General features: G+C 37.8%; 1 protein-coding gene across 6 annotated transcripts in view; it reads left to right on the top strand.

Annotated features, from left to right (window-relative positions):
* The window catches only part of METAP1D (methionyl aminopeptidase type 1D, mitochondrial), a 48,616-nt gene that overhangs the window by 15,016 nt on the left and 9,369 nt on the right, over positions 1-24,231 (top strand). Inside the window, exons 1-6 of one of the 6 annotated variants that reach the window (XM_062604750.1) lie at positions 1,552-2,057; positions 11,391-11,557; positions 14,092-14,241; positions 17,610-17,758; positions 18,435-18,477; positions 22,276-22,439. In XM_062604750.1, coding sequence (XP_062460734.1) covers positions 1,727-2,057; positions 11,391-11,557; positions 14,092-14,241; positions 17,610-17,758; positions 18,435-18,477; positions 22,276-22,439 — 1,004 coding nt within the window. In that variant the 5' untranslated portion in view covers positions 1,552-1,726. Of the gene's footprint in view, positions 1-1,551; positions 2,058-6,113; positions 6,193-11,390; positions 11,558-14,091; positions 14,242-17,609; positions 17,759-18,434; positions 18,478-22,275; positions 22,440-24,231 lie in introns of those variants that run through there. The other 5 variants (XM_062604751.1, XM_062604752.1, XM_062604749.1 and 2 more) reach the window with 5 other exon arrangements.

Genomic DNA, 24,231 nt, shown 5'->3' with positions numbered 1-24,231 from the left:
GGTGGCAAGTTAGATTATCTTCATCTTGTTGAAAGCAAAACATTTATTGCTTCTTATAGATTTGCCGTCTGTGCAGAAAAGAGCTGTGTAAACTATTTTCAGTCTAGAAAAAAGAGTTGGAGACCTAATTTCATGTGAAGACCCTTTGTACAGTTTGTCGGCTTACTCCACCATCTGATTTTCTAAAATAGATAAAGCAAAGTGAGTGAATAGGGTGGTGAAGATAGTTTAGAAATGAAGTATTCTGCTTTTTTAAGTCGGCCTGTGTGGGGAGTGGCTGTCATGAGCCTTGCCGTACCTCTCTTTGGAACGCGATATGAAGTAGAGAGGTGTTACGTGGGTGACTGATACCTGCAAGGTGTGCATCAGGGGAAGTGACTGGGAGCAAGGTCAAGATTTGGTACTACCTGCAAAGGTCAAGACCTGCAAGGTCAAGAGAGATACTGCCTGAAGTACAGCTAGATGCATGATCCTCTCTCTAGGAGTTACGCAGCTGCCGTAATTTGTGATTTTTCATCTTTGTTTCAACAAGATGAGTGCTGCTTGCAGTTCCTCCAGGAAATCTCCCACAGCAGTAGCTGGGGTGTTGACCATGGGATATGAGGCCGTGGAGAAACCCAGAGGTCCTTCGTTACCACTCAGGGCTCCCATCTAGCTTTTGGGAGCCAAATGTGATGTTTTCTCACTGGAAAGCAAAGGGCCAGATGGGCAGGGCTGGAGCCAGTCCAAACATGTGCTTTAGAAACTTGCAGATGTGGAATGTCTGTTGTCTTAACTCTTCATGATGTGCATGCTATGGGACAGGGTGTAGGGGAAATGCATGTGCCAGATATTGACCTGCTCATGGGCTGTCACACCATGAAATAATACACTGGCCTCTCTTCCATGTTCCCAACACCTAGAAAAGGTCATGGCAAAGATTTTACCTTAATTATCATAGTGGTAGTTATTGTTCAATTTACTGCAAATCAGCCACCAGGTCAGTGCCTACTGATGCCTTAGCTCTGTGCACTGCACAGTTACTGCCTCTGGTAAAATATTGCTGGCTGTGCTGATATCAGTATGCCTATATAAGGATGGATGTGGAGAGCAGACACTGGTAAAGCTTAATCATCCATTGCTGGCTGTCCAGCCCTGATAAGGGAGGAGGTAAAGCGTCCTATTACCCACCTGCCCATTGCCTCACAGTCCATGCATCCTGTCCCCAAGAAGTTTGGACCTTTCCTGCATTGTCTGGCAGGATCAGCCCAATGGTATGAACCATGGTGCGGGATTTCCCAGGCAAGCTTTTCCAGCCCTATTACACTGTATTATAATTAAACATGCACTCTCTGCCTTTGTAGAGATTTTGTGCCATGGCAGAACTCTTGTATTTCAGACAATCTTGATTACTTTGGGGTTTTTTAACCCTAAAAATAGATTTCTCTTATAAATGTTTCTCTCTGAATGTTTGCTACTTGATCATCCTGTTGCTTTCTGTGTGTTTATACTTTTGTTCTTTCCTTTCAGCGTTTATTAGAACAGCTTCCTTTTCCTCAGAAGTGCTATGTTACTTATAAATTGCCTTTTTATTTGCAATATAGCATGTGTGAAATGGGCCGTAGATGATGGCTACATGGCTTGAGAGTAGAGCTCTTCATTTTGATGTGTTTTATAAACAGATGGCAATAAATGATCTGATCCTGTGTCCTTTGACTTTAGTGGGAGTTTTCCAACAAGCGTATTTATGCAAGAGCAGCCCGTCTGCCAGCACCGCGTCAGCGGGCAACATGCCTTTGCATTCAGCACTGTTGCATGTCCCCGTGCCAAGAACGAATTTTGCCGATTCAGATTTGCTCAGTTTGTCAACACACAGCTCCCATTGAACTTTGTGGGACAAGAATCAGTCTTGGCATGGGGCCGCAGGCAGCCCAGGGAGCACTGCCCATTGCCAGCACCAGCGAGAGGAGCAGCACTCAGCCTCGGCTCCACAGTTTGCAAGGGTCTCATCTCCTGTAGCATGTGTTTGCTGTTGTTTAACTGGTGGGAAGAGTCGATGATAAAAAGAGATTTCCTAGGTTAGTTTTCAAGGCTTGGTTTTGTCAGGTTTTTTGTGGCTGTCTGTATGATTAATATGAATAGGAAAATACTGTTGACCCATTTAAATCATGTTAGACAACATCCATTGCTCATCTGCATAATGAAATACACGCTGAACATTACAGCCTAAGTATAAGAGCCAGTGAACTACAAAAATAATATTTTACTCATTTAGATTATGAAGTAAAATACAGGACATTAGTACTAATCATAGTATTAAACTTTAAACCATGCAAATTGTAATTGTCAGTGAAAAAGAACTATAAGTTGAAAAGGCTATTAACATTTCAGCTTTAACAGTTAATATGAGTAATTTTTTTTTGCTATTGTGCAGCTTTGAAAAGTCTATGTGCAAAGCGCTTAATTGTAAGTGCAGGAGTGTTTGGTTTATATCATTATTTAATTTCAGTTGTTAAAGAAATGTTAGAAATATTAATTTGCAGTATTAAAAAGTATTAACAATTTATATTACAAAGTATAAATTGTAATCTTTACTGGGATAAAATTAAATTTAAAAGGCAAATTATTAGTAACCGAGAGATTAAATCATTTTAAGCATTTATTTAAGTACCAGAGCAAAAATGAAACCTTTGAAAATATTGATTTTGTTAAATAGAAACATCATTTTCAGCATTTTAAACTAAATACAAATGTTAAAGTACTGAATTTAGGCTGTCAGGTTTCTATGGTTACCTACCTTTCCAGCAGTTCAGTGAGATGTGTAAATAGGCCTATGAGTCACTTGTAATTATTTGGTTTTGTTTGTTATAGTTGTAATTCTGTGTTCAGTTTGAATCTAATATAGTTCACACCACATGCTTTGGTTTATGTATATTTTAGTCCATATGATTGACAGTGATTGAGCATTTCTTATGGAGTGCTTGGGTTTTTTTGTCATAAGTGATGTATGTTGGTATTTCTGAAAATGTAAACAACTTCTTCCTGTATCACTGTTTGATAAACAGGGACTTCTGTGATAAGAAAGAGGTCTTTGTAAATGTTACACAAGGAGATAAATGAAAAAAAAGAAAAGAAAACCAGCTCCTAAACATTATACCATACTCTTCCAAATTCAATCCATACTCCTATCATTATAATTTATTCGGTGACCCAAATGCCATGTATTTATGAATAAGCTTCCAAGTTACACATTAATAGCACATACTAATGACTGACAGGTTTAAAAATAAATTTTTTAATTATGATGCTACAAGTTATCCACAGCAAGATCTTGATTGGAACATCTTCCTTGTGGGGCAGAGGGGGGGAAGAGCTTATCTCCACCACCACCACCACCACCGTAGTTTAGTAGGAGCAGCTGTAAACTCTTGCACCTCTCTGCTCCTGTATCTTGAATTCCAGGTTATAGGATGAATTCCCAAATGTTACACTCTTCACTCTAGCGAAGGATATGTACATGTTTTCTCAGTAAAGACTCACTGTCCTAATGTAACTTGTGTTTTCATGTGAAAACAGGACAATTCAAGTAATTAACATTTAATACAAGGCAAGAAACACTGTTAGCTGTAATTTTTACCAGATGAATAGTAATGTAATCTTAATTTATCAAGGTATTCATCACAAAATTGCTGGCAGTGTACACTTTTTTATTATTGTTATTGTTATTTTTGAGAGAAGACTGGCTTACCATTCAGAAATCATCTTGTATCCTTACAGATTGAGCTGCAGGTATATTGAAAATAATTATTGCAATTGGTCTTACGTTCTGTGCGGGGAAAAGACTCCTGCCTGCCTATTATCTTCCTGTGTCTCAAGCTATGCAGAAAATCCCAATACAATGTTCAGGAGCACTCCTAAATTTTCTGAGCAAAAATTACTCTTATTTCAGCAGCTTTGAAAGGGTGTCTGTGGGAAACATTTTTTTGTGGTGATTCAGACATATTTTTTCCATTTCAGGTAGAAATTTAGGAGTTTAAAGTAGGATTTATTTTTAACGTGTAATTCTGTATCAGGCGTGTATATAGGACATGAACATGCCAGTTGAAAAACAGTTGTTTCACAGCACACCTGAAAAGATTTTATCCCAGTAGGATTCAATGAATGTTAGAGCTGTGGGTGGGTGCATGTAAACAAGAAGACTCAGTATTGTGTGTAAGAACTACTTGAATAGCTTATTATTTTAATCTGAAACAACTGCTATTTTTAAAAATAACTTGTTCCAACAGTTCTTGCTTCCCTACAAAATCAAAATTTAATAAAGTAACCAATCTTTCAAGTGAAAGTCGTTTCTCCAATCTTTTTAAAAACCTGAAGGTAGATAGGTAATGATTGAAAGATGTATTTAAATATGTAAACCTGAGCTGATATGTTTCTCATTCCAATTTATTCTCTTTATGATAAATTAATTTACTCAATATAGGAATGCAGTAACGTAAGAGGAATGTTTCTCCTGCTAGTCACAGAACTTGAAACTTGCCAGATGCCATGATCTGGAGCCTAAATTCCCCTGATACTAGCTGCATGAAACTCTTAATATTGCTTTGCCCAGCTTTTGTACCTGACTTGTTTCATTTTGCTGTGATACTGCTGTAGACAACACCTTCTTTTTATTTTCTACTTGTGTTATTCTATTGGAGAAAGAAAATGTAGTAGAAATAACACTAGGGTGGAAGACTCAATTGGGGAACTGCAATGTCTGTTCCCAAAGTTAAGCCTGTACAACCCAGTCCCACTTCTGTAATTGACAATTAATTTCCTTTGGTATATGAATGAATACAATTCAGATATAGTATTTTTTAAATCATACAATAAAATGGGAAAGTGCAGTTTAATGAGATCAGGATTTTACTCAGTCAATTTCTTAGATTGCTTTGGTGTGACTCTATGTGTTTGTATATATATATATATATATACATACACAACTGCTTAACTGGTTGAAGGGGTTTTTAAGGATATAAAATTAATTTCTCCTTTTTTTTTCTTGTTTGTTAAAGTTGCACTCTTGGTTGCTGCTGATAAAAGGTGGCACTGAGCCAGCTTCCTGAAGGAGCTGTGGGGAGGGTCATGGCTTGTCATGACCTGGGCACCGTTACTTGAATGTTGTTATTATTGAGATGAAGTACCCTTAGGCTGTCATCCTTCCTGTAAATAGAAGAGGTTCTGATTCTCTGTGGTTTCCCAGTTTACCAACTTGTAGAACAGCTATTTTGTTGGCCCTAAGTTTGAGTGAATAATGAATTAGAAGACCGGCACTATTCCAGAAGGCACTGATTCATCATTTTAGTGTGCTGGTGTAGACTAATAATAAGTAAAGCCAAACAAGAATGTACTTCCATATAGTTTATAAATTTGCAGCCAATTAAAAAACTCATTTGTATTGGCGTACAGCAAATACAAATTGTCTGGTTCCGCTGTCCATGAAATAAGGTCAAAACTGTAATTAACAGGGGCATAACTGGTCCTCAGGGCCAAACTTAACTTTTTCCGTGTCATGGAAGAGTCCAGTGGTGTTGGTAGAGGGGCTGCTTCTGCTCCCTTGGAATCAGTGGGTGTTCGGCCATTGCTTTGCTTTATTGCCTCTTCTGAGGGTAATGAGAACAGCAATTCTGTTAACACCTTTATTAACTAAACAGCTTTAGTCGTTAGTTTCCAGTTAATTTCAATTATTAAATAAACCAATGCCAAATTAGAATATAATGTTTGTGAGATACTGGCACATGTTTCAGTTTGTACAGTCATAAGCATGCTGTTGTTGAGGTTTTTACCAATGTGTTGCTGTTGTAATTGAAGTCATATCTATCCTGATGAATATTTCATTTCCCCAATCATGTTATTAAAACCAGAGTGGTTTTACCCTTTCATTTCTGTTTTCTCTTCTCCAGTACCATCATGACAGCTGTGGCTGCGTCCTGTTTACAAATTGCTGCTAGTCCCTTTTTCAGTAGTCCTTGTGGGTTTTGTTTTCCCCTAATATGGGCAATTAGGAGGAAATATTTCTCACGAGCATGGACTTTCTCTTATCCTTGTAATGACACAGTCCTGCAGTCCAGGAAACAGTGCTGCATGGTGTCCATGTCCACGATTTCCTGATGTGGGAAAAACGTGTGGAAAGCATCTGGAGAGGAGGAGACCCCCTTTACCAGCTTGTTTCCTGTAAGCGAAATTCGAAGACCTTGTCTGTGCAAATAGATTTCAAAATAGAGTCTGCCCTTTGACTGTCTCCATAATTACACAGCGCTCTCTGTATTTTATTTGGCTGCCAGAGCAGTTAACCCCTGGAAGTAAGGGGCTGATGATGGCATGACCAGCACGGGTATGCAGACATGACCATGTGAATACACTCTTGTTTGGAGCAGCCTGTCGTTAAGACCTCGTTGCAATATACTTTTACCAAATTTAAAAATTATTTTGTGTTGGGCTGTGCTGGATGCTCCATCCTTAATGTACAGAAAGCATGGAGGTATTAGCTGCAAAAAAGAAAAAAAAAGAGAAAAGGAAAAAAAGTTCTTTCTTGGCTTTGATGTAATCAACATCTGTCAACAGAATGAATTTGCTTTTGTTTAATTTCAAGGGCTCTTGTCCTACTTTGCCCAATCAGTTTCAGCTTCTGCCTCAGGCATTTCCCTGTGTTGTTCTTTTTTTTATCCCCCCCCCCCCCTTTTTTTTTTTTAAGCAAATGCACAGGTTATTGCTTGTGAAATGTGAGCTGCTCTTTTGCTACACAGGTTACACAGAGTTGGAGAGAACCTTTAATCTTTCCCATGCAATTTCTGAAGCTTGGACGTACCATTGCAACACGGGGATTACAAAGTCAGTGTTTTAAAAGACAGAATTACAAGTAAATGATCTTTCAAACCACAACCCTTATTTTGAATTGGAACATTTGGTAATTAACAGTAAAAAGCTATATATTCTTACCTAGTTGCATTGGTTGGATTCCACATACCCATAGTGATTTTTAATAAGTCACTTTAAACTTTAGTCCTCTGAAGTTTCAGCAAAAATAATATTTGCATAAGAAGTAAAATTATGCTATTGAAATGACCTGACAAGGCAAATTAAAATCTCTAGTGTTTTGCTGTCAAATGCATGTATCCTAAGAAAATCTCCACAGTCATTCTTTTTTCAGTAAAAAAAAAAAATTCACATCTTTTGAAAGTAGTTATCAGAACAATGCTTTTGATGTTGTTAATTGTTCATATACACTAAGATTTACTTTATCAAGAGCAAGTTGATTTTATTTCCTAAATGGGCTAGATGTTAATTCTTGTAATCCTAAATAACTTTGGTACTCTGCTTCTGTTGGGACTATGACTAAATCATTTTTAAAAATGTTAATTTTATTTCTTGGCTCTTTTAAGATGTACCCTTGTATTTATTGTAGCTTAGAACTGTCCTGAAGTTTATCCTTTGCTAACATTTTTGTTAATTGCTTGGAAATTTGAACTCTCATAAATAAATACTCCAAAAAAATGGTTTCTAACAATCGCGTTTGATGAGTCATGTAGATGAGCAGTTTTTTGCATGGCTACCCCACACCTCATTCATTGAAAACACAGCTGATAAATTGCTGCAAATGTTAAACAAGAGGCATTAGAAAAGGGCTTATGTGAGAGTTCATTTCCAACATCTCCTGTTAAAAATACTTCTTGACCAGAGGAAAATCACATTTAAATGACTAAAATCAACTTAATTAAGGGTCATTAATAGAGATACACATAAAAAACTCTCCACTCTGTGAGTGAAATGGGAGCATTTCATTATATAGTATAGCATGCATGAACAGATAACAATTAAAATAGACCTAGAGTAAAAGGCTAATAAATATAGGGCACATTGTACTACAAAATCAGTCACTTAAAAATGCTCCCACCCATCATCATACTTGAATTCTGTATTCAACCCCTTTGGCTGCCTCGTTTAAGAGAAAAAGAAAATGTCATTTCCTCAGAAGATAAATTCATCTGGTAATTCACAAAAGCTCACAGCGCATATTTATACTATTAATACAAATTAAGGTCTGTAAGGAATGCTAAGGAATCCAGCAGCTCCAGCAGAACATGCATGCATACAGATTGCATAGTGTGATTCACTGTCAAGTCAGAGGAGAAGTTGTCTGTAATTTTCTGCGCTCGGTACATCCTATCTGCTGATGTGATTCAGTAATGCTGGTAATGATTCTTCTTATTGCAGCTGCTAGTAAATACTCTCTTACTTGTGGCAGGTGACATAGTCTTTCTGTTGGGAGAGAGGAAAAATGTGTAAAAGGGTCAACTTTGCATCCTGGCTTTGGTCATGTGTTACCAGGCTACCTGGCTTCAAACTCCAGGCTCTAATCAACAACTGCAGTTTCCACTGGAAGCTGTGTAAATCCTGTGTGTATGAACTATCTTACAGTAATTAATATACACAGAAAGCTTAGCAAGAAGGACGTGCTTGAGTGCTAGAGTTGCAAAAGTAAATTAGGCACTGAGAAAAGCTTTGGTAGGTGTAAGGGATGGGGAGGAGGGAATATCTGAGCCAGACTTGGAGAATACAGCCAGTTGTTCCTGTCTCCAATGATTGATGATGTTGCTATATCGAATTAGCTGTGAATATGGGAGCTTAAAAAATAAAAGGAGCTGTGGAGGCATTAGGAAGGCCTTCTTAAGGAAGGAAGTCTGTGGATGGAGTCCAGATTTTCATTATAAAACAATAACTTCATTATATTTTAATGCCACTTTATTTCTTTTTATTTTAACTTTGAAGGAAAATGTTTTCTGCTATGATTTTTTGTATTTCAAATAAAGGTTTAGTTGTCCTGTGTTTATAATTCTTGTGATGTATTTTAGGAGTCATGTTATACTACGGTGATATTTATTTTATTGTCTCATTTCACCTGTTCAAGTAGTAGATATTCTTGTATTCGTCTGGTTTATAATGAGTAGTTAGAATAACAACAGACTACAGTGTCTTATTATCCTGTTATCTTGTGACAACACTTACAGCGTCTCTGGGAGAACAGAGGCAAAAATTTAATTCCAAATAAAAAGCTATGCCTTCCAAATGTGGGACAGCCGATAGGTACACACCCATGAATATAAAGTGGTTCAGTGTACTTAAGAACATGTATTTGGACATATGGAGCTTTATTGTTGAGCAATTGACAAGCCTGCCTGCACCTTTTCTTCCCCAATTAAACTTTTACGCAGTAGCCAAGGTGCCCAGGCAGCATGCTATGTGTCAAGGAGAGCATTCATGTTCCCATATTCATGTCTGCATGGACTTCAGCTGACTGCATCAGTGTGCATGGGTTTTCAATATATTTATAATACCTTCAGCTGCGGTAAGAGCAAGGTACTTCCACTTCTCTCTCTAAAAGGCCTACCTTAGCTTAGGCTGGCAGACTGATTGCTACTTCTGAGGGCTTAAAAGTTGTTCCCTTAGCAGATTCTGTGCTTCCAGCTTCCAGAAATGGGTGCAGACCAGCCAGGGAGTTTGTACGATGCTTTGGGCTCTTTGGATGCACTTACATGTTGTGCAGGTTAAATAGCCCACTTTCTTTTTTTTTTGTATTTAATTGGACAACGATTTTTCTTCCTGTGAAGGAGACACTAGGGAAAGCAGTAGGTGAGGTTGTGATTAAACTATATTTAAAACACCACCAAAGCAATCCAGCCTTCTGTTAACTGAGCATCTCTACTTCCATGGAGACACTGTCTTCCCTTTTGAAACAGGCAACTTCCATTGGGGTACCCAGCTTACACTGAGAGCTTGATCTGGGCCTCACTCTCCAGCTCTGCCTTGTTACTTATCAACAATTTAAAAAAAAAAAAAAAACCCAAAACCAAACGTGTAAAAATTTCCTTGTGTTGAGTAAAAGGATTTACAGCCTTTCAGATACTGGTAACTAAACATGGCATGAATCAGCAAAGAGACAATGGGTTACACTTCTAAAGCAATCTTCATACAACTGTTATTTCATTCATTCTATGTTTTAGGGCTCCAAAAAAAGGTGTATAACTTGAATCTCCTGTATAACATGGAATGCTGTAAAGTGCATGTGGAAGGGTGATTTCTGTATCTGGACATGATAAATGCATCCAAAAGAAAGGAAGGAAGGTACAACAAAATAAAAACATAAAAGATATGGAAGAAACTTCTTCTAAAAAAGAAAAAAATCATTCTTGCATAGTACAAAATATGTAGTAAATTAATTTCTTGATTTCTGTGATACAAAAATGTTTAGTTACTTCTGTTTAAAAGAAAACATGGTTTACTGAAGAGTAATTATTTGTATGGGTCACTTCCCATAAAGGTTTGCTCTTGTGTTTGTATATACAGATGACATTTTTCAGAAGTAGATTAACTATTACATGAAACTTTTATTTCCGAAAAGCCCTCTATTTAGATTGTAGAATGTTTGAGTAATGGAAATATGCAATATGTGCAATTGTATTTTAATTGGCAGTGTCAATCCCTTTGAATTTAGCATGTTTCCCAGTTTCAATACTAGTGTCATCTTTTGTGATGCACTGTTTCGGATTTGATGTCTCTGACAACCTTTGGGTCTCAATGTACTTTTTCCCCCTTTTTCTTTTTTCTCTCTTGTTTGGTTTTTGGTTGTTTTTTTTATTTTTTTGAGAGGGGCAAAATGTTTCATTGCCTAACAGCTCAGTTTGAGCAATGAGCACTGTGCTGAACTGTCATCCCGAATTCCCATGTGAATTAAATGGAAATCTCATTCAACTTACAAATTTTAATCTATTCAGTTGCCTTTGGCCAAAATTAAAAATAACTTTTTTATTTTTAATAAAAAGTTTTTTCTGTTGCCTTCCTAGGCAGGACAAATTGAACCCCATTCCTTGTGGACAAATGACAAGGGCAACATTAACTTGGTCATGCTTGAATCCATGACCAATTCTGAAAAAATACAGCTGAAAATACTGTCTGAAATCAATATTAAATCTTTTCCTTTTTTCCCCTTCTCTTTTCTTGCTATTGTCCCTTATTTACCATTTCACCAAACCTTGAACAGGACAGCTTCTAGCCTTGCAGGGGCCAGTTGGAGCATCACTCCTGGCTGCAAGCTTGGGGGAATTTCCCCACACTGCTTTTTAATACATTGAGCCAAAACAGAACTGACATTTTGTAAAGCTTCAAAGTATTCTTTGGGGAGTTTTTTTGTTCTTAGTGCTTCTTAGTGTTAATGCTCTGTCTTTAACAGTAAAAGACTTGAACAATTTGAACTACACTTGGCCACTGCATGAGTTCTGTGTTTTATTTTACACGATGTCCTTCTTTTTGCCCTTTCCAGTTTGTAACGTGTAGTAGAAAGCAATGTTAACCATTTTTATCTTATCTGTTAACAGGTTCTGTGACTGGCTGCCGTGTATTCTTTTCTTTGTGCAATCATATCTACCTGCACAGACAGTCAAGCAATCAACAGCAAAGATGCTGCATCTTTCAGGGACAAAGAAATACTGCTTATAGCATAGTTTGGCCAGCTACAGTTTCTCCAGCTCACCCAGTTCCTAAGGTACTGCAATTTCTATTATCTAATGTGTTCTTCAGTCATGTAGAGTTCAGCTGCAGGTGGGATCAAGTGTATTCATTGTCCAACAGCTAGGAGGTTGGGTCACTGTCCTGTTGCTTGAGCTGGTATTTGAAATAGGAGCATTGGTGAGAGAAGTTTTCAGCTGCCTACCATATTAAACACAGTTATTAGGGAGTTTAAATTTGGGGCTTGTTCACTTAGGGTAGTATAAATGTGGAATATCTTAATAATCTGTCGGCACTTTACACTTCTGGGTCCAGATTCTCGGTTTGGACAATTGTAGATGGTCCTACCAAGAGTCAGGAGGAATTATTAATGATCATCTGAGTCCTTTTCTATATAAACCTCCAGCAAGCTAGTTATAAAAGCATCTATATTTTGCTGAAGGTTTTGTTAATTGGTTATGTCAGATTTAGGAAGAGAACATACAATACCTGCTGGTAGCTGCCATGCAACCCCACTGCACGTTCTAAGCTTGTCTTCACTGTGCCTGAGTGTAGTTTTTTACTTGCAACATATACTTTTATGTACTTTAGAGCCAAAAGGAACTTTTTTTCATGCAATTTTAAAATGTGTCCAACTTCTGGTGTTTTGGGTTTTTTCTGTTTTTTCTTCCCTTTCCCTCCTCCCCCCCATTTATTTACAGCATACAGATTAACTGTTTAGCATCTTTTCTTCAGGCAAAAGAAAACCAAAATACCTGTCCCAAACAGTGCTTCAGGATCTGTATTAATACTTTTTTAAATTTTACTTTTCATCTTATTATAGATTTCTTATTCAAAATATAGAGTATTTCCATGGGCCAGAAATACTTGAAAGTTGTTAGATAGGAAAGCAGATAAGGATGTAGGGCTCTTATGCCTAAGAGGCTGTGGAAGCTCTGTGCAAGGGGAGAACATAGAGTTATATACTTTAGATATTTTCAAAAGTTTATAAATTGTGGAACTCTTTTTCCGGTATTTAAATGCTTCTTTTAGGACAAAGAGGGAGAAATATATTGTCATAATGAATAATTGTCTTCACAGATCAGAGTTCTCAGATTGTCTAAAAATCAGTCCAATTCTTTAGCTCTAAAAACTTGAGGGCAAAGTAACTGCCTCATACAGAATATGCCAGAGATCACACTGAAATAACGTGGTTGTTCTCAAGATGTTGGTGTGAAACTGTATACATAGACATTTTTATCTATGCTGCTTTGGGCTTCTACCTTAAGAGATCTTGCAGGTCAGGAGGGTCAGGTCTCAACAGTTTCTAGATATGTGCCCTCCAAGGGGAAAGTGAGGGTGCTATGGTTATGGAGTTGCTAATCCAGGAAATGGAGGGGTTTTTACTAAATTAAGTCCCAGCCCACTGCAATAGGATGTTGTTAGGGTCAATATGCTGTTAATTTGAACAAAACGGAAATCTGAAATTCTGTTGACCTAAGTCCACTAAAGATAGTTTCACTTTTTATCAGAGCAGAAAATTAAATACCTGTAGGAGTAACAGTAGTCCTATTTAAAGCCCACCTAGAGCTAATTGGCTGTACCACTCTTTACCCCTACACCCTGCTGGTTTATGGTCTTCTTGTGTACAGCCCACATGCCCACTTTGGTTTCTGCTGTTTGATTCTGTACTCTGTGAACTTGAATCTATGTTCTGTGAACTCAATGCAAAACTGACCCTGTGGCTGGCATGGTAGAGAATCAGCCCTGCTGTGATGGGCGAAGGGACTCTTCCCCAGCCAGTGAAACAGCCCAGGAACCTCCAGGAGAAAGTGTATTTCCATCTGTGTGCGGGATGCATCTCTGTGCATTTAACACCTCTGTTAACCATTATTATTAGTTTGTTGTATTTATACACATGCCATTAAATTGTTGTGGATTTTAAAAAATCAGAAATGAATTTTCAGAACTTTATGTGTGGGAAAAAATGGAGTTTATTGCACTTTCCTTGACACAGCATAATGTTGTAGATGAACAAATTTGGGCACAGCATATGATCTAGATTAAGAAGTAAAAAATTCCAAGTTAAAATAAGTTAAATCCTAAGGTTCTTAGTCAAAAAGCAATCTTGTGAAAGTTAATCAGAGTTTTGTCTGAATGAGAAACTAAGGATTTGATCAGTTTTATTTTTGAGCCTAATTCTGTATGTTTGTCCCATTGGTCCCAATGTTTAGATGCTTCTTGTAGAAAATGTGCTTCTTTCTTTGCAAAAGAAAATTAAGAGTTTTAAAGTCTTTCTCACAGTTTCGCAACTTGTAACTGTCTTGTGCTGGAAGTCAGCTGCAGTATCTGGGGTTTCAGCACTGGAAGGCTAACAGACTGTACAAGTCAGCAGTAACAGGCAATGTTAAGTTCAAAAGGGCAGTGGAAGAAATACTGAGGCAGCCTTGAGGGTTTGCCCTGATGGCTTAGGAAGGTCGATACTACGACAGAAAGGGCAAGCTGCCATGAAGCAGGAGGCAGTATCTGAGAAAATGATCCCATTGTCATGCTCAGTTTTCTGATCTTCATTTTCAATCCTTTTTCTCCAAGCACATAAAGAAGCCAGACTATGTGACGACAGGCATTGTACCAGACTGGGGAGACGACATAGAAATTAAAAATGAAGATCAGATTCAAGGGCTTCGTCAAGCTTGTCAATTGGCCCGCCATGTCCTGCTTCTGGCTGGAAAGGGCTTGAAGGTAACAATTACAGAAGTCCCATAACAACTTGAATACATTTTATGCTTTCACTTATTTGGGGGGGTTTCTACCTTTTTTTTTAACTTTCCCTTAATGTGCATCCAACTTTTAAGTTAGATTGTGATAAAAATAAAGGATTTATTAACTTTTGATTCGGTCCATAATATGACTTTTTAATTATTTCTGTATTTTGGACCTATGTAGTACTTAGAGTGAGTTGCTGGCTCAGGTGTAATGTCTCTCAGTCTGTAATCTCCCTCCATTAGGATTGTGCCAAATCATGCGAGTTTCTCATAAGGCCCTTGCTACATTTTTTCCTTTCATTTCATGGCCCATCTTCCTCATACATCATGCTTTCTAGCTCTTCATGTATGCAAATTTGAAGGGCTGGGTTGCCTCCTCTGTTCCTGTCCATCCTTTGGCCCCTCACTGCCCTGTGGGGTCCGGTGTGACTCCTAGAGCTGCCATTGGAAAAAAACAGCTGCCAAATTCTACACAGTTTTCTGGAGTGCATTGGTAATAAAGCCCCATGGTTTCCAGAAATGTTTCTACAGTATGCTTTTCGGGATACCTCCCAAGTTAAAATGTACTGGGAGGAGTCTATTACCAGGTTTTGCAGATGAAGGAGTGCTTTTTTCACCTTGCCTTGGTATTTAGCGTAATAGCATACTGGGTAGGGTAAAATGAGTTGAGTAGCTACGGGATGCAGGGATAGATGGGGACTGCAGGTTAATGCCATTGACTTAAAAGAGGGGAAAAAAATACCAGTTTACCATGCATTTTTTCTTTCAGCTGTCATCACACTTTCCAAGAAGTTTAATTCTGGACCTGGGTGGCCAATAACAAAACTGCCTACATCTTTAATCTTACATAGGCTTATATGTACATGTTTCTGAAGGATCATGTATATGCAATGTGGGTTTTGAATGTGAGCAGTTTTTCACTAATACTCTGGTTCTTATCATGTGTGAAATACATATGTATGCAGCACAGTATAGCTTATGATGCAGTTCATAGTATGTGCCAAATCATACATAATAGCAAAATACTGCATAGATGTAATGAACATTTTGGAGCAAGAAGGTTTATATAAGGTAAGAATTACATGACCAGGAGCTGTGGACTGGGAGGGAGGTGTCATTAGGAGTTGCGGTGCTGTGACCCCTGCCCAGGTCAGCTGGAGACAGGTGGTGAGCCCTGTTTTACACCAGTTAAGTGTTTGGCCAGGACCCTCCCTCACTGCGACAGTAAGCGTCTTCTACTTCCCAGCCTGATGTTGCACGTGGCCAGTTTATACCCATTTGTTCTTGTGCCAGCTCCACTCTTTAACTTAAGCAGCCTCCTCCCTTTCCTTGAGTCTGTCCCCTTCACATAGTAATAGAGCCATTACAGCTTTCAGTGCACCTGGCTAAACAAACCAAGCTCTTTTAGGCTGTTCTCATAAGGTAAACTCTGCACTGCTATTTTATTTGAAGAGCTCTGTCCCTCCACCTGTTCCCGTTGTCTTGTTGAATGCAGCCCTCCAAACCAGCTTTAGTTAGTGGCAGTAACCTTCCCCAATACAACAAAAATGCATTATAATACATGGATGCAGAAAGACGAAGTTTAGGCTGAGTGTTGTTTTGGTACTACCATTCGCTGCTTGTAGGACTTAAAAATACAATGTGGTATTATATATGACGGTATTTCCTAGGTTTGAGTTAATGATTTTGAAATAAAACAGCAAATTCTATGAAATGGAAGTATTTTGATAGATACCATAATATTGGCCTGTCCCAAATAAAGGGTAAAGTGTGCAGTAGGTGCCTCCCCAGCCTTGCCCAGCTAGCAAAAGCTCTTTTAAAAGTAAAAGAGATACTGTTAAAAGCAGAACTTTTCACAGTGTGTAAGCCTGCCATGTAGGGAGCACAGATCTGTCTGCTGAGTGTCCAAAAGCCACATCAAATTCCTTGAGCAGAGCAGCGGCAGACAGCACCCAGTCTGGTACGTAGCGGTTCAGTTTGTCTGTGGGCTGAAAATGATAGATGGGTGAGTGAAGGCAGGAGCAACAAACCTGTATTTATCCAGAACCGATGGCTGCAGTATCCAGTACAGACAGCCCGCTGCAGCTGCGGCTGCCATCCCAGCACAGAGGCTGCAATGGCTACTGCAAAAGCAGGGGGGTTGCACAGTAACCCCATATCCTGGTCTTGAGTGTGATCATTGCTCCTTATCTGCCCAGCCATGTTTTTGTGCTGAACAAGATGCAAGCTGAGCAAAATCAGCCTGGTTTTATCCTCAGCACAGCACACAAGTGTACTCCACTGTATTCATTGTGCATGATCACTGAATATTTCAATATATGGATAAGTATGGCTCCTGCACCACAGTCTACCTATATTCCTTGTGTTACTAAAAAGGCCTCCAAAATCACAGCCACTGTGATTTTCTTTTCCTCTGCCAAGATTGATCTTCATATGTGTACGAAGTATGATTTTCAAAGACTCAAAACTCATTCAAATCAAAATCAATTTGCAAAGGAACCCTGAAAAGCACTTCTTCTCAATGAGGGAGGTTTCCCTACCAAATTTTAAATTTCAGCTCTAACCATTCCAGAGACAGAGTTGATCCAAAAGAAAAACGAGAAGAATGTTGTTTTAAGCGTTTGCATTTTCCACTCCATGGATACTCAGAAAATGGCTGAATGATATATGAGAGGGGTTTTTTAAAATATGTAAAATTGTGAGAAAAAGATGAATCTAGAAAACGTCAAGCATAAAAATGAATATTTCTAAAAATGATGGATAAGCGCCTGTAGATTCACTGTGGTCATCTGGGCTATGGTGACTTTAAGTAAAATATCCTCAAGATATGAAGCCAAATATTTAAATATTTTATAAAATTACAGAATACTTGGAAAGCAGTTTCACAAAATGCACAAATGCATTATGATGAATGTCCTGGGCAGTTACAAGAGTTAAGGTCCTTTCTTTTACAAATCAAAGGGAAAGTAATGGTGTGTTTTAAATGACTGAGAGCATTGAAACCAGACATTTCAGCAGCTACTGAAACAAGGTGCCATGGAAAATTGGTGTCTTTGAGAAATCAGATGTGGAAAAAAGAATGGAAAGGAAGTAGACAGTATTTTAGGTTTTCTAGGAACCTTTAAGTACTCGATTTTACTGTATACTTTGTATAAGACCTTTTTCCATTTTAAAAAAGAAGGTTCAACATATCAATAAAGTATATCAGGCAGTTTAGTGTTTTGTGTCAAAGCAGTGTATTTGAAACATCCGAGATTTCATTGAAATACTTGGCTGCAATCACATTCTGTAAATATGATAAACTATCTTTGCTTTTTTAACAGGATGTTATGTTTGATATTTTAGGTTGGCATGACAACTGAAGAAATAGATTCCATTGTTCATCATGAAATAATCAGTCAGAATGCCTATCCGTCACCTCTGGGCTACGGAGGGTTTCCAAAATCTGTTTGTACTTCTGTAAACAACGTGGTATGTCATGGTATTCCTGACAGGTATTTCCCCAATAATATACATTCTACCACCGGGAATGAAAATGTTAAACTGAAATTAATAAATTATGTTTAACATTGAACATATTTCACCTTAACTAAATGTCATATACAAATGTATTGCAGATGCATATCATGTTACTAATAGATGTTATAGAAATTAATGTGAAATAGGAAAAAATATCCTGTTTGTCAAGAAACTTAAAAAAAAAAAAAAAAGCATAATGCCTTTAGAATTTAGTGTGTGGAAAAAAAACCAAGAACAGTCTGATTTATTTTCTTTCCCTCCAGCAAAATAAGTATAGGGGAAGGAATAAATATATTTGAATTCATGTGTTGTTGTTGTTGTGTGCTTTTTATTATTATTTGCAACACATTCAGCTACTCAGAAAGTAAAATACAAACCCTAGTGAGAGAAAAAGAATATAATGGCAGATTTTTGAGGTGTTGGTATGTTTTTCTGGTAGTCGTTTCTCATTATTTTATATTCAGCTACGCTTGTTCTCTAAGTAGTGAGAGCTGAACATTAAAAATGGTTATTCTTTTTGCCTCGGCCTTCCTCTATCACAAAATATCTACCCCCTGATTTTTTATGTATGTGTCATTAGGTGTTTATTCTTATGTTCCCTTTGTTGGGAACCGTCTGTCACCGTATTTTTTTTTTCTGTTTATGTTTCAGTCGACCTCTTCAGGATGGAGATATTATCAACATTGATGTCACGGTGAGTAATTTATATAAAAAAATAGTCTTTGATCAACTTTAGAATCACTAGTAGCAACAGGAAGAATAGTGGATTGAAGATGGGGGATGCACAGATGGATGTGCTGTTTACTTCTGAGCCAAGGCACAAGCAGCTGGTTTCCTTTTTTGTTTTTAACTGTGTGTTTATTCCAGCTAGACCCAGGCCTGACTTGAATTTAGGACTGGAATCAGATGCACTGAGATCAATGTTGGCCTAAGTGAAATGTCAACCCAATCCTGCTATGTGTCATGTTTTTGAGAAGGTGTAATTGTTATTGATCCACTGTGTAGTTAATGCAGAGCACCACAGTACTGGGCAGCAGCTGAAGATAGATATGTATGAGATGAGCTAACATGAAGAAAGCCAGCATTTTTCCTTCACTCTGCCAAGATTGATCTTCCTCTTCCTGCTGATTTTGAGTGGGGCCTGACATTATCTTACTCTGTCATTAGAGGCTACATTGGCCTGTGTATGTCAGTCTATTTGGACAGCAACTCTTTTGCTAGCAGTGTTCCCTACATTTATTAAAATCCCTGAAGGTAGTGTTGTGTTCCATTTCTGGTATAAAAGCCCTGAACCTTTTGCACAGAAACAGAAATAGTGTGATATAACTATGACTTAATATTTCCAGAGAATGGTCAATTATAGCTATTTAAATAAACACCAGCTGGATTTTCTTAGGAGCAAGAAAGTACAGAAACTGGAAGCCTGATTCTCATTTCATTCATATATATATAAAAAATTAAGCTGTCTCTTGCAGAAGCTTTTTTTCTTTTTACTGTGCATGTTTTTATTTTCCCAAAGTGCAATTTATTTCTAATATGAGCGCCGATGTCTTTTGAATCCCACTGTTGCTTTGCAATAATATGTCACATACAAGGGAGTAACATCTCGTAACAATGAGCATTTTTAATCATTAAGGGAACTTTTGGTAACTTGATACTATTTTCCATGGGTCCAAATTTCATACTGGCAGAACTGGAAGAAATCTGCAGCAGACCTACCTCTGAGCATGAGATTCAAGCTTTCTAAAATATTTTTTCTATTAAAATTAGGGTCAGTGACCTTTTTCCCATGGTATCCGCACGTGTGATCTAGAACTGGGTTTGCTTTGGTTGTTTTTTTGATCTTTCTAAATTCATTCCCATCTCCATACATTCTAATTGTGGAATTGTGACAATATCAGGTTTGCACAGTGTGATTTATCATTTTGAAAGTGTATTTTTGGCCTGCATTTTTACTTTGGTGAACTGGTGTACCTTGGCTCATTTTATTAGTCTAAATCAGTTTGCAACAGCTAAGGATTTAACAGCAGATTTTTTTGCATCTCATTAAGGTAAATTTTATTTTTTTTATCTTTTAGGGTAATAATGATGCCATATATATATATATATATATGTAGAAGTATAGATTCATGAAACAGACACTTTCCATGATAAACTAAATGAAATATTTTTATATTAGTGCATATCCTGCTCACTCTGCTTTACAAATAAAGTCTGACTAAATGTTAGTGATCTTTTTGATTGCACATTTTTATTTGTTTTCTGTTTAGCCTTGTAAAATTTAATAAATCTTGAAGTTTCTGTGAATGTGAAGACTCCTGCAAGGATGAGAATTTCTGATTATCTTTGTAAGATCTTTTTACCATTCAAAACTGAACTGTGCTGTGTTTGATAATTGCTCAGTTCCAAATAGCTGAAGAAAAAAAAGATTGCTTTTCAGAGCTGCTAACTGATCTTTTAGCTTATTTTTAATGAGCAAATCTGGGTCATTTGACAGGTGGACAGAATAAAAATCAAAGTAAATGCTGCACAACAAATTGTTTATAATTGTGTACAGGCTCTATAAAATGGCTAAATAATGCTCTGGTTATTGAGTGTAAAAACTTCACGCTATGTACAAATTATTTGAAGAAAAAAATCCATTTTTGCACAATTAAGGTGGTAAAATTTCATACATGAAATACAAATTTTATTGGCTGGTATCATGTGGTCTTTAAAATGTATTTTAGTGTAGAAACAATAGCATTATCCTTCACTGAATCCTCAGCATAGTGCAATTTTCAGCCTGCCATTACCAGGTTAACATTTCTTACAACTTGGTTCTTTCATTGACTTCTAAGGAATTAGCATGTTACAGTTGCTGTGGTTGTAGCTTATTAACGTCAGAAGTCTGTAATTGCAGTTGATGGGCTGCTGTAAATATTACTATTAATTTTAAGCTCTCCTATGTTTTAAGTCTGTATTTTCTTTTTCAGGAGGATGATGATGTTTAATGCTGGGGTTTTGTGTGTTGTACTTGCTAGCACTAAAAATGAACCAGTTTAGTTTAAATATGAGCTAGCTCATATTATACCAATGGGCATTAAATTAATAATAGAAAAAAAGAAAGAGAAAAGATTTATTGGCAGTCTGGAATGGCAGAGGAAGGTGTAGAGCAGGAGGTCACAGCCACTCTCCACCAGAGTGGTGGCAACACAGTTGGATGCTTGCTGGCACTCACCTTTTAAACACCTCTCGCTCCTAACTGCCTGCATTTTGTTCCCATCTCACCCTGAACACAAACCTGGCCCTGGCATAAACTGTCTGTAGCCAATTTTTTACTTTTTTTATTTTTTTTCTAGTTTGGAATTGACCAAAAAGAATGTGAGCCTGGCTTTCACAAATAGCTCACCAGTGGCAAAAGTTCAGTGCTTTGCGCTTGGTGAGTTATTAGTCCTAGAAGGATAGTTGCCCACTGTTCAGGAGGAGAAAAAATGTTTTAGAAGATCAAAACTGTGCACCATTATAATTTGTCTTTCCTTAGGGTAATTTGGCTTGGTCTTACAATTATGCGCCTGCCTGCCATACCTCAGAGCTGCAAACCCCATTTTAATGGCGTGTTGCAGAGCTCCATAATGCATAGCCAGGGCTTCCTGTGGCCGGCAGAGAACTTGTGGAGAGCTGATGTTTAAAGCCTCCGAAATGTCTGAAAAAAACAAAAATGTTTTTATTCAGCAGGGTGCCATGTTTTCAGCACATGAAACTTTGCAGTGTCAGAATGGTACATTTATTGTCTTTCAAAATTCAGCTCTGGATACCAGAAGTAAAATCCAGTGTTAATGCCCCACTGTAGTTTAAAATTGAGACTAAAGCAAACAGGCAGAGATTGGCTGTAGATTTGGCCGTACATTCCATGGGGCTCCCTGTGGATGTTGGTAACAGGGTACCCCTCTCACCCAGCTGTGCACAGTATCACTCAAAACCCCAGCAGGGATTGGTGGCTATGGAGTTGTGGGTCTCCCTGCTAGAGCTGCTGGCTCTTCAAGTGCCCACACCCAACACCGGAACTCAGCAGCCAACCCTGTGGTGTGCAAGCAGGTCCCCAGCCCCAGGAGCAGGTGTCCTGGGTGGGTGGGCTCCCAGTGGACCCTTCAGCCCATGCACAGCCTCCATCCATGTTCTTGCATGCAGCCCAGTTAGCCTTGTGTCCTGTAGCTGAGCAGTGTCATTGTCTGGTGCGCTGCTGGGCAGTAATGCACAACTTTTGCTTTTCTTGAATTTTTAATTGGCAATCCTTACACACCTTGCAATCTTCTGTGCCTTTTGGTTGGTTGTTTTTTTTCTCCTTTGCAATGTTTTGCTTTTCTGGTCTCATTCTCACAAATACAGCTTACCCATGGTCTAGCTGTTACAGTACATGGCTCGTTCCTAGAAAGAATGGATTTAATTAAGGAGACAATCTGTTTCTGGATGCAAAATGAGAAAATGTCTTTACGTTTCTGTATGTGTTTAGGTGTATTACAATGGCTACCATGGTGACACTTCTGAAACCTTTTTGGTGGGCAATGTGGATAAATCTGGTGAAAAGTTAGTGGAGGTTGCCAGAAAATGTAGAGATGAAGCAATTGCAGCTTGCAGACCAGGGGCTCCCTTCTCTGTAATTGGAAACACAATCAGGTAAGCCTTATATTGACAAGTAAAAGGAGGGCTGGCAAGTGGGACAAAGGTTATTGGTGGTTTGGTATAAAGCTGATGACATGTTTTATGATTCAAAACCATCATTTTAGTCTGATATCAGTATGTGAACTGCCAAGCTGTAATGTTGGTCCTTGGGTAAGAGACTTTTTTTTTTTTTTTGAGTGAATTACACTGGGGTCAGCAAAGATAACTGCAGAAAGAGTCAAAGATGTTCTCGAGATAGCTTTAAATTAACAGATGTAATTTGCGGTGGGGTTTTGTTTATTTTGCATTTGTCTGTGAAACTACACCACATCTGTCTTGCCATGTGAGGAGGTTAGAAACCATTGTTTTTGTTGTATAGCAATAACGAATGTTACAAAGGAATTAGTCAACATAAATAAGTCTCTTTGTTTAAAAAGTACAAAAATATTTAACTCAAGAGCTTTTGATCTTACAAAGAGCAGTGCATGCTAACGTCACAGGGGAAAAAAGAGCTCACATTCAGAGATTTTTCCCTATTTTGCATCTCTTCTAGCCTTCACATAAACACCGTCATGCCTCTTCTGCTGGCAGCTTTGAATAAAAATACGGCTTAGTTTCTTGAAGGTAACTATGAATTATTTTAAAATGTTTGCCAAAAAAAGCATAGACATATATCACATACATTGCATTAAGCAATACTTCTCTGGACTATTAATGGTCCCAACATGCTATTGAATACATTCTGATTACTTAAAAGCTGCAAGGCTTAGTCACCTTGAAAGGATGCTGCTTTTTTTTTTCTTTGTAAATCTTCAAATACTTTGAGGAAAAAAGAGAACGGCAAAATATCAGTTAGATGTATTTATAGCTTTAAAAATATTGTAACAGAGTCTGAATCAAACTTTAGTAAAACCTCTTTGGGTTATATCTGAGAAGCTTTTATTGAAGACTTTGTATAAAATTGTGTTTTTGACAGTTTTAAATTATAGGCTAACTAGCCTGGAGAAAAAGGATAGTGTCTTTCTGTTCTTTCATAGGAAATGTTGAATCAGACCCCTACTGGGAAAAGAAATTTAATGCATATCTCACTATCTTACTGTCCATGAATATAATAGAAGTGAATTCAAAATGTAGTTTTATTTTTGCAAATGGGATGAGTCGATAGATGCACCTCATATTTTTGAACACCTAGGGTTCAACAAATTTACTGGTGGTGCTCTTGCATTTTAACAAAATTTATTCTTGAGTAGAAGGGGGCACAGAACACTGGATTCTTATTCAAGCATTCTATCGAGCTCTGCATTCATGGCTGTGTCTAAAGGGCATGTCAGCCTTTGATTCTCTCTGAGAGGTAATTATCCTTTTCCTGTCACGGAACAACAAATGATAGCTAACTACAGAGGCACATTTGCAGTAGTCACATTCATCAACTGCAGAAAAAAAATTCAATTTAATTGTGCAACACAGCTGCACATAGGCTTTTTGAGCATTTCTGTTGTTCTCCCTGTCTTGCTATTCCTCCCTCCAGATCTATTTTTTAAACTTTTTTTCTGGTTATTTTTTTCCCCTTTTTTGTCTCTTCTTCCATTTTTACTCTCTGTACTTTCTTGTTAAAGTAATTTTCCTTTGTGGCTCTCATTCTTTTTTCCCCATTGAAGGCTATGAATGTAGAAAATTATCACAATTACTCATATAATTGAGCCTCTTTGTAGCAAGTGCAACTCCAGTAGCCTTTCTCCATCATGAAAATGGTTTCATTATAGGGTTTTTCATATTCTCTGACACCATCTACACAGAGGAACAGGCG

This window comes from Pezoporus occidentalis, unplaced genomic scaffold (genome assembly GCF_034315485.1).
Source record: "Pezoporus occidentalis ecotype Australia unplaced genomic scaffold, CSIRO_AGI_Poc_V1 ctg88, whole genome shotgun sequence".
In the NCBI taxonomy this organism is placed as follows: domain Eukaryota; kingdom Metazoa; phylum Chordata; class Aves; order Psittaciformes; family Psittacidae; genus Pezoporus; species Pezoporus occidentalis.
The sequence above is the reverse complement of the archived record's forward strand: the minus strand, read 5'-3'. Positions and strand labels throughout refer to the sequence as shown.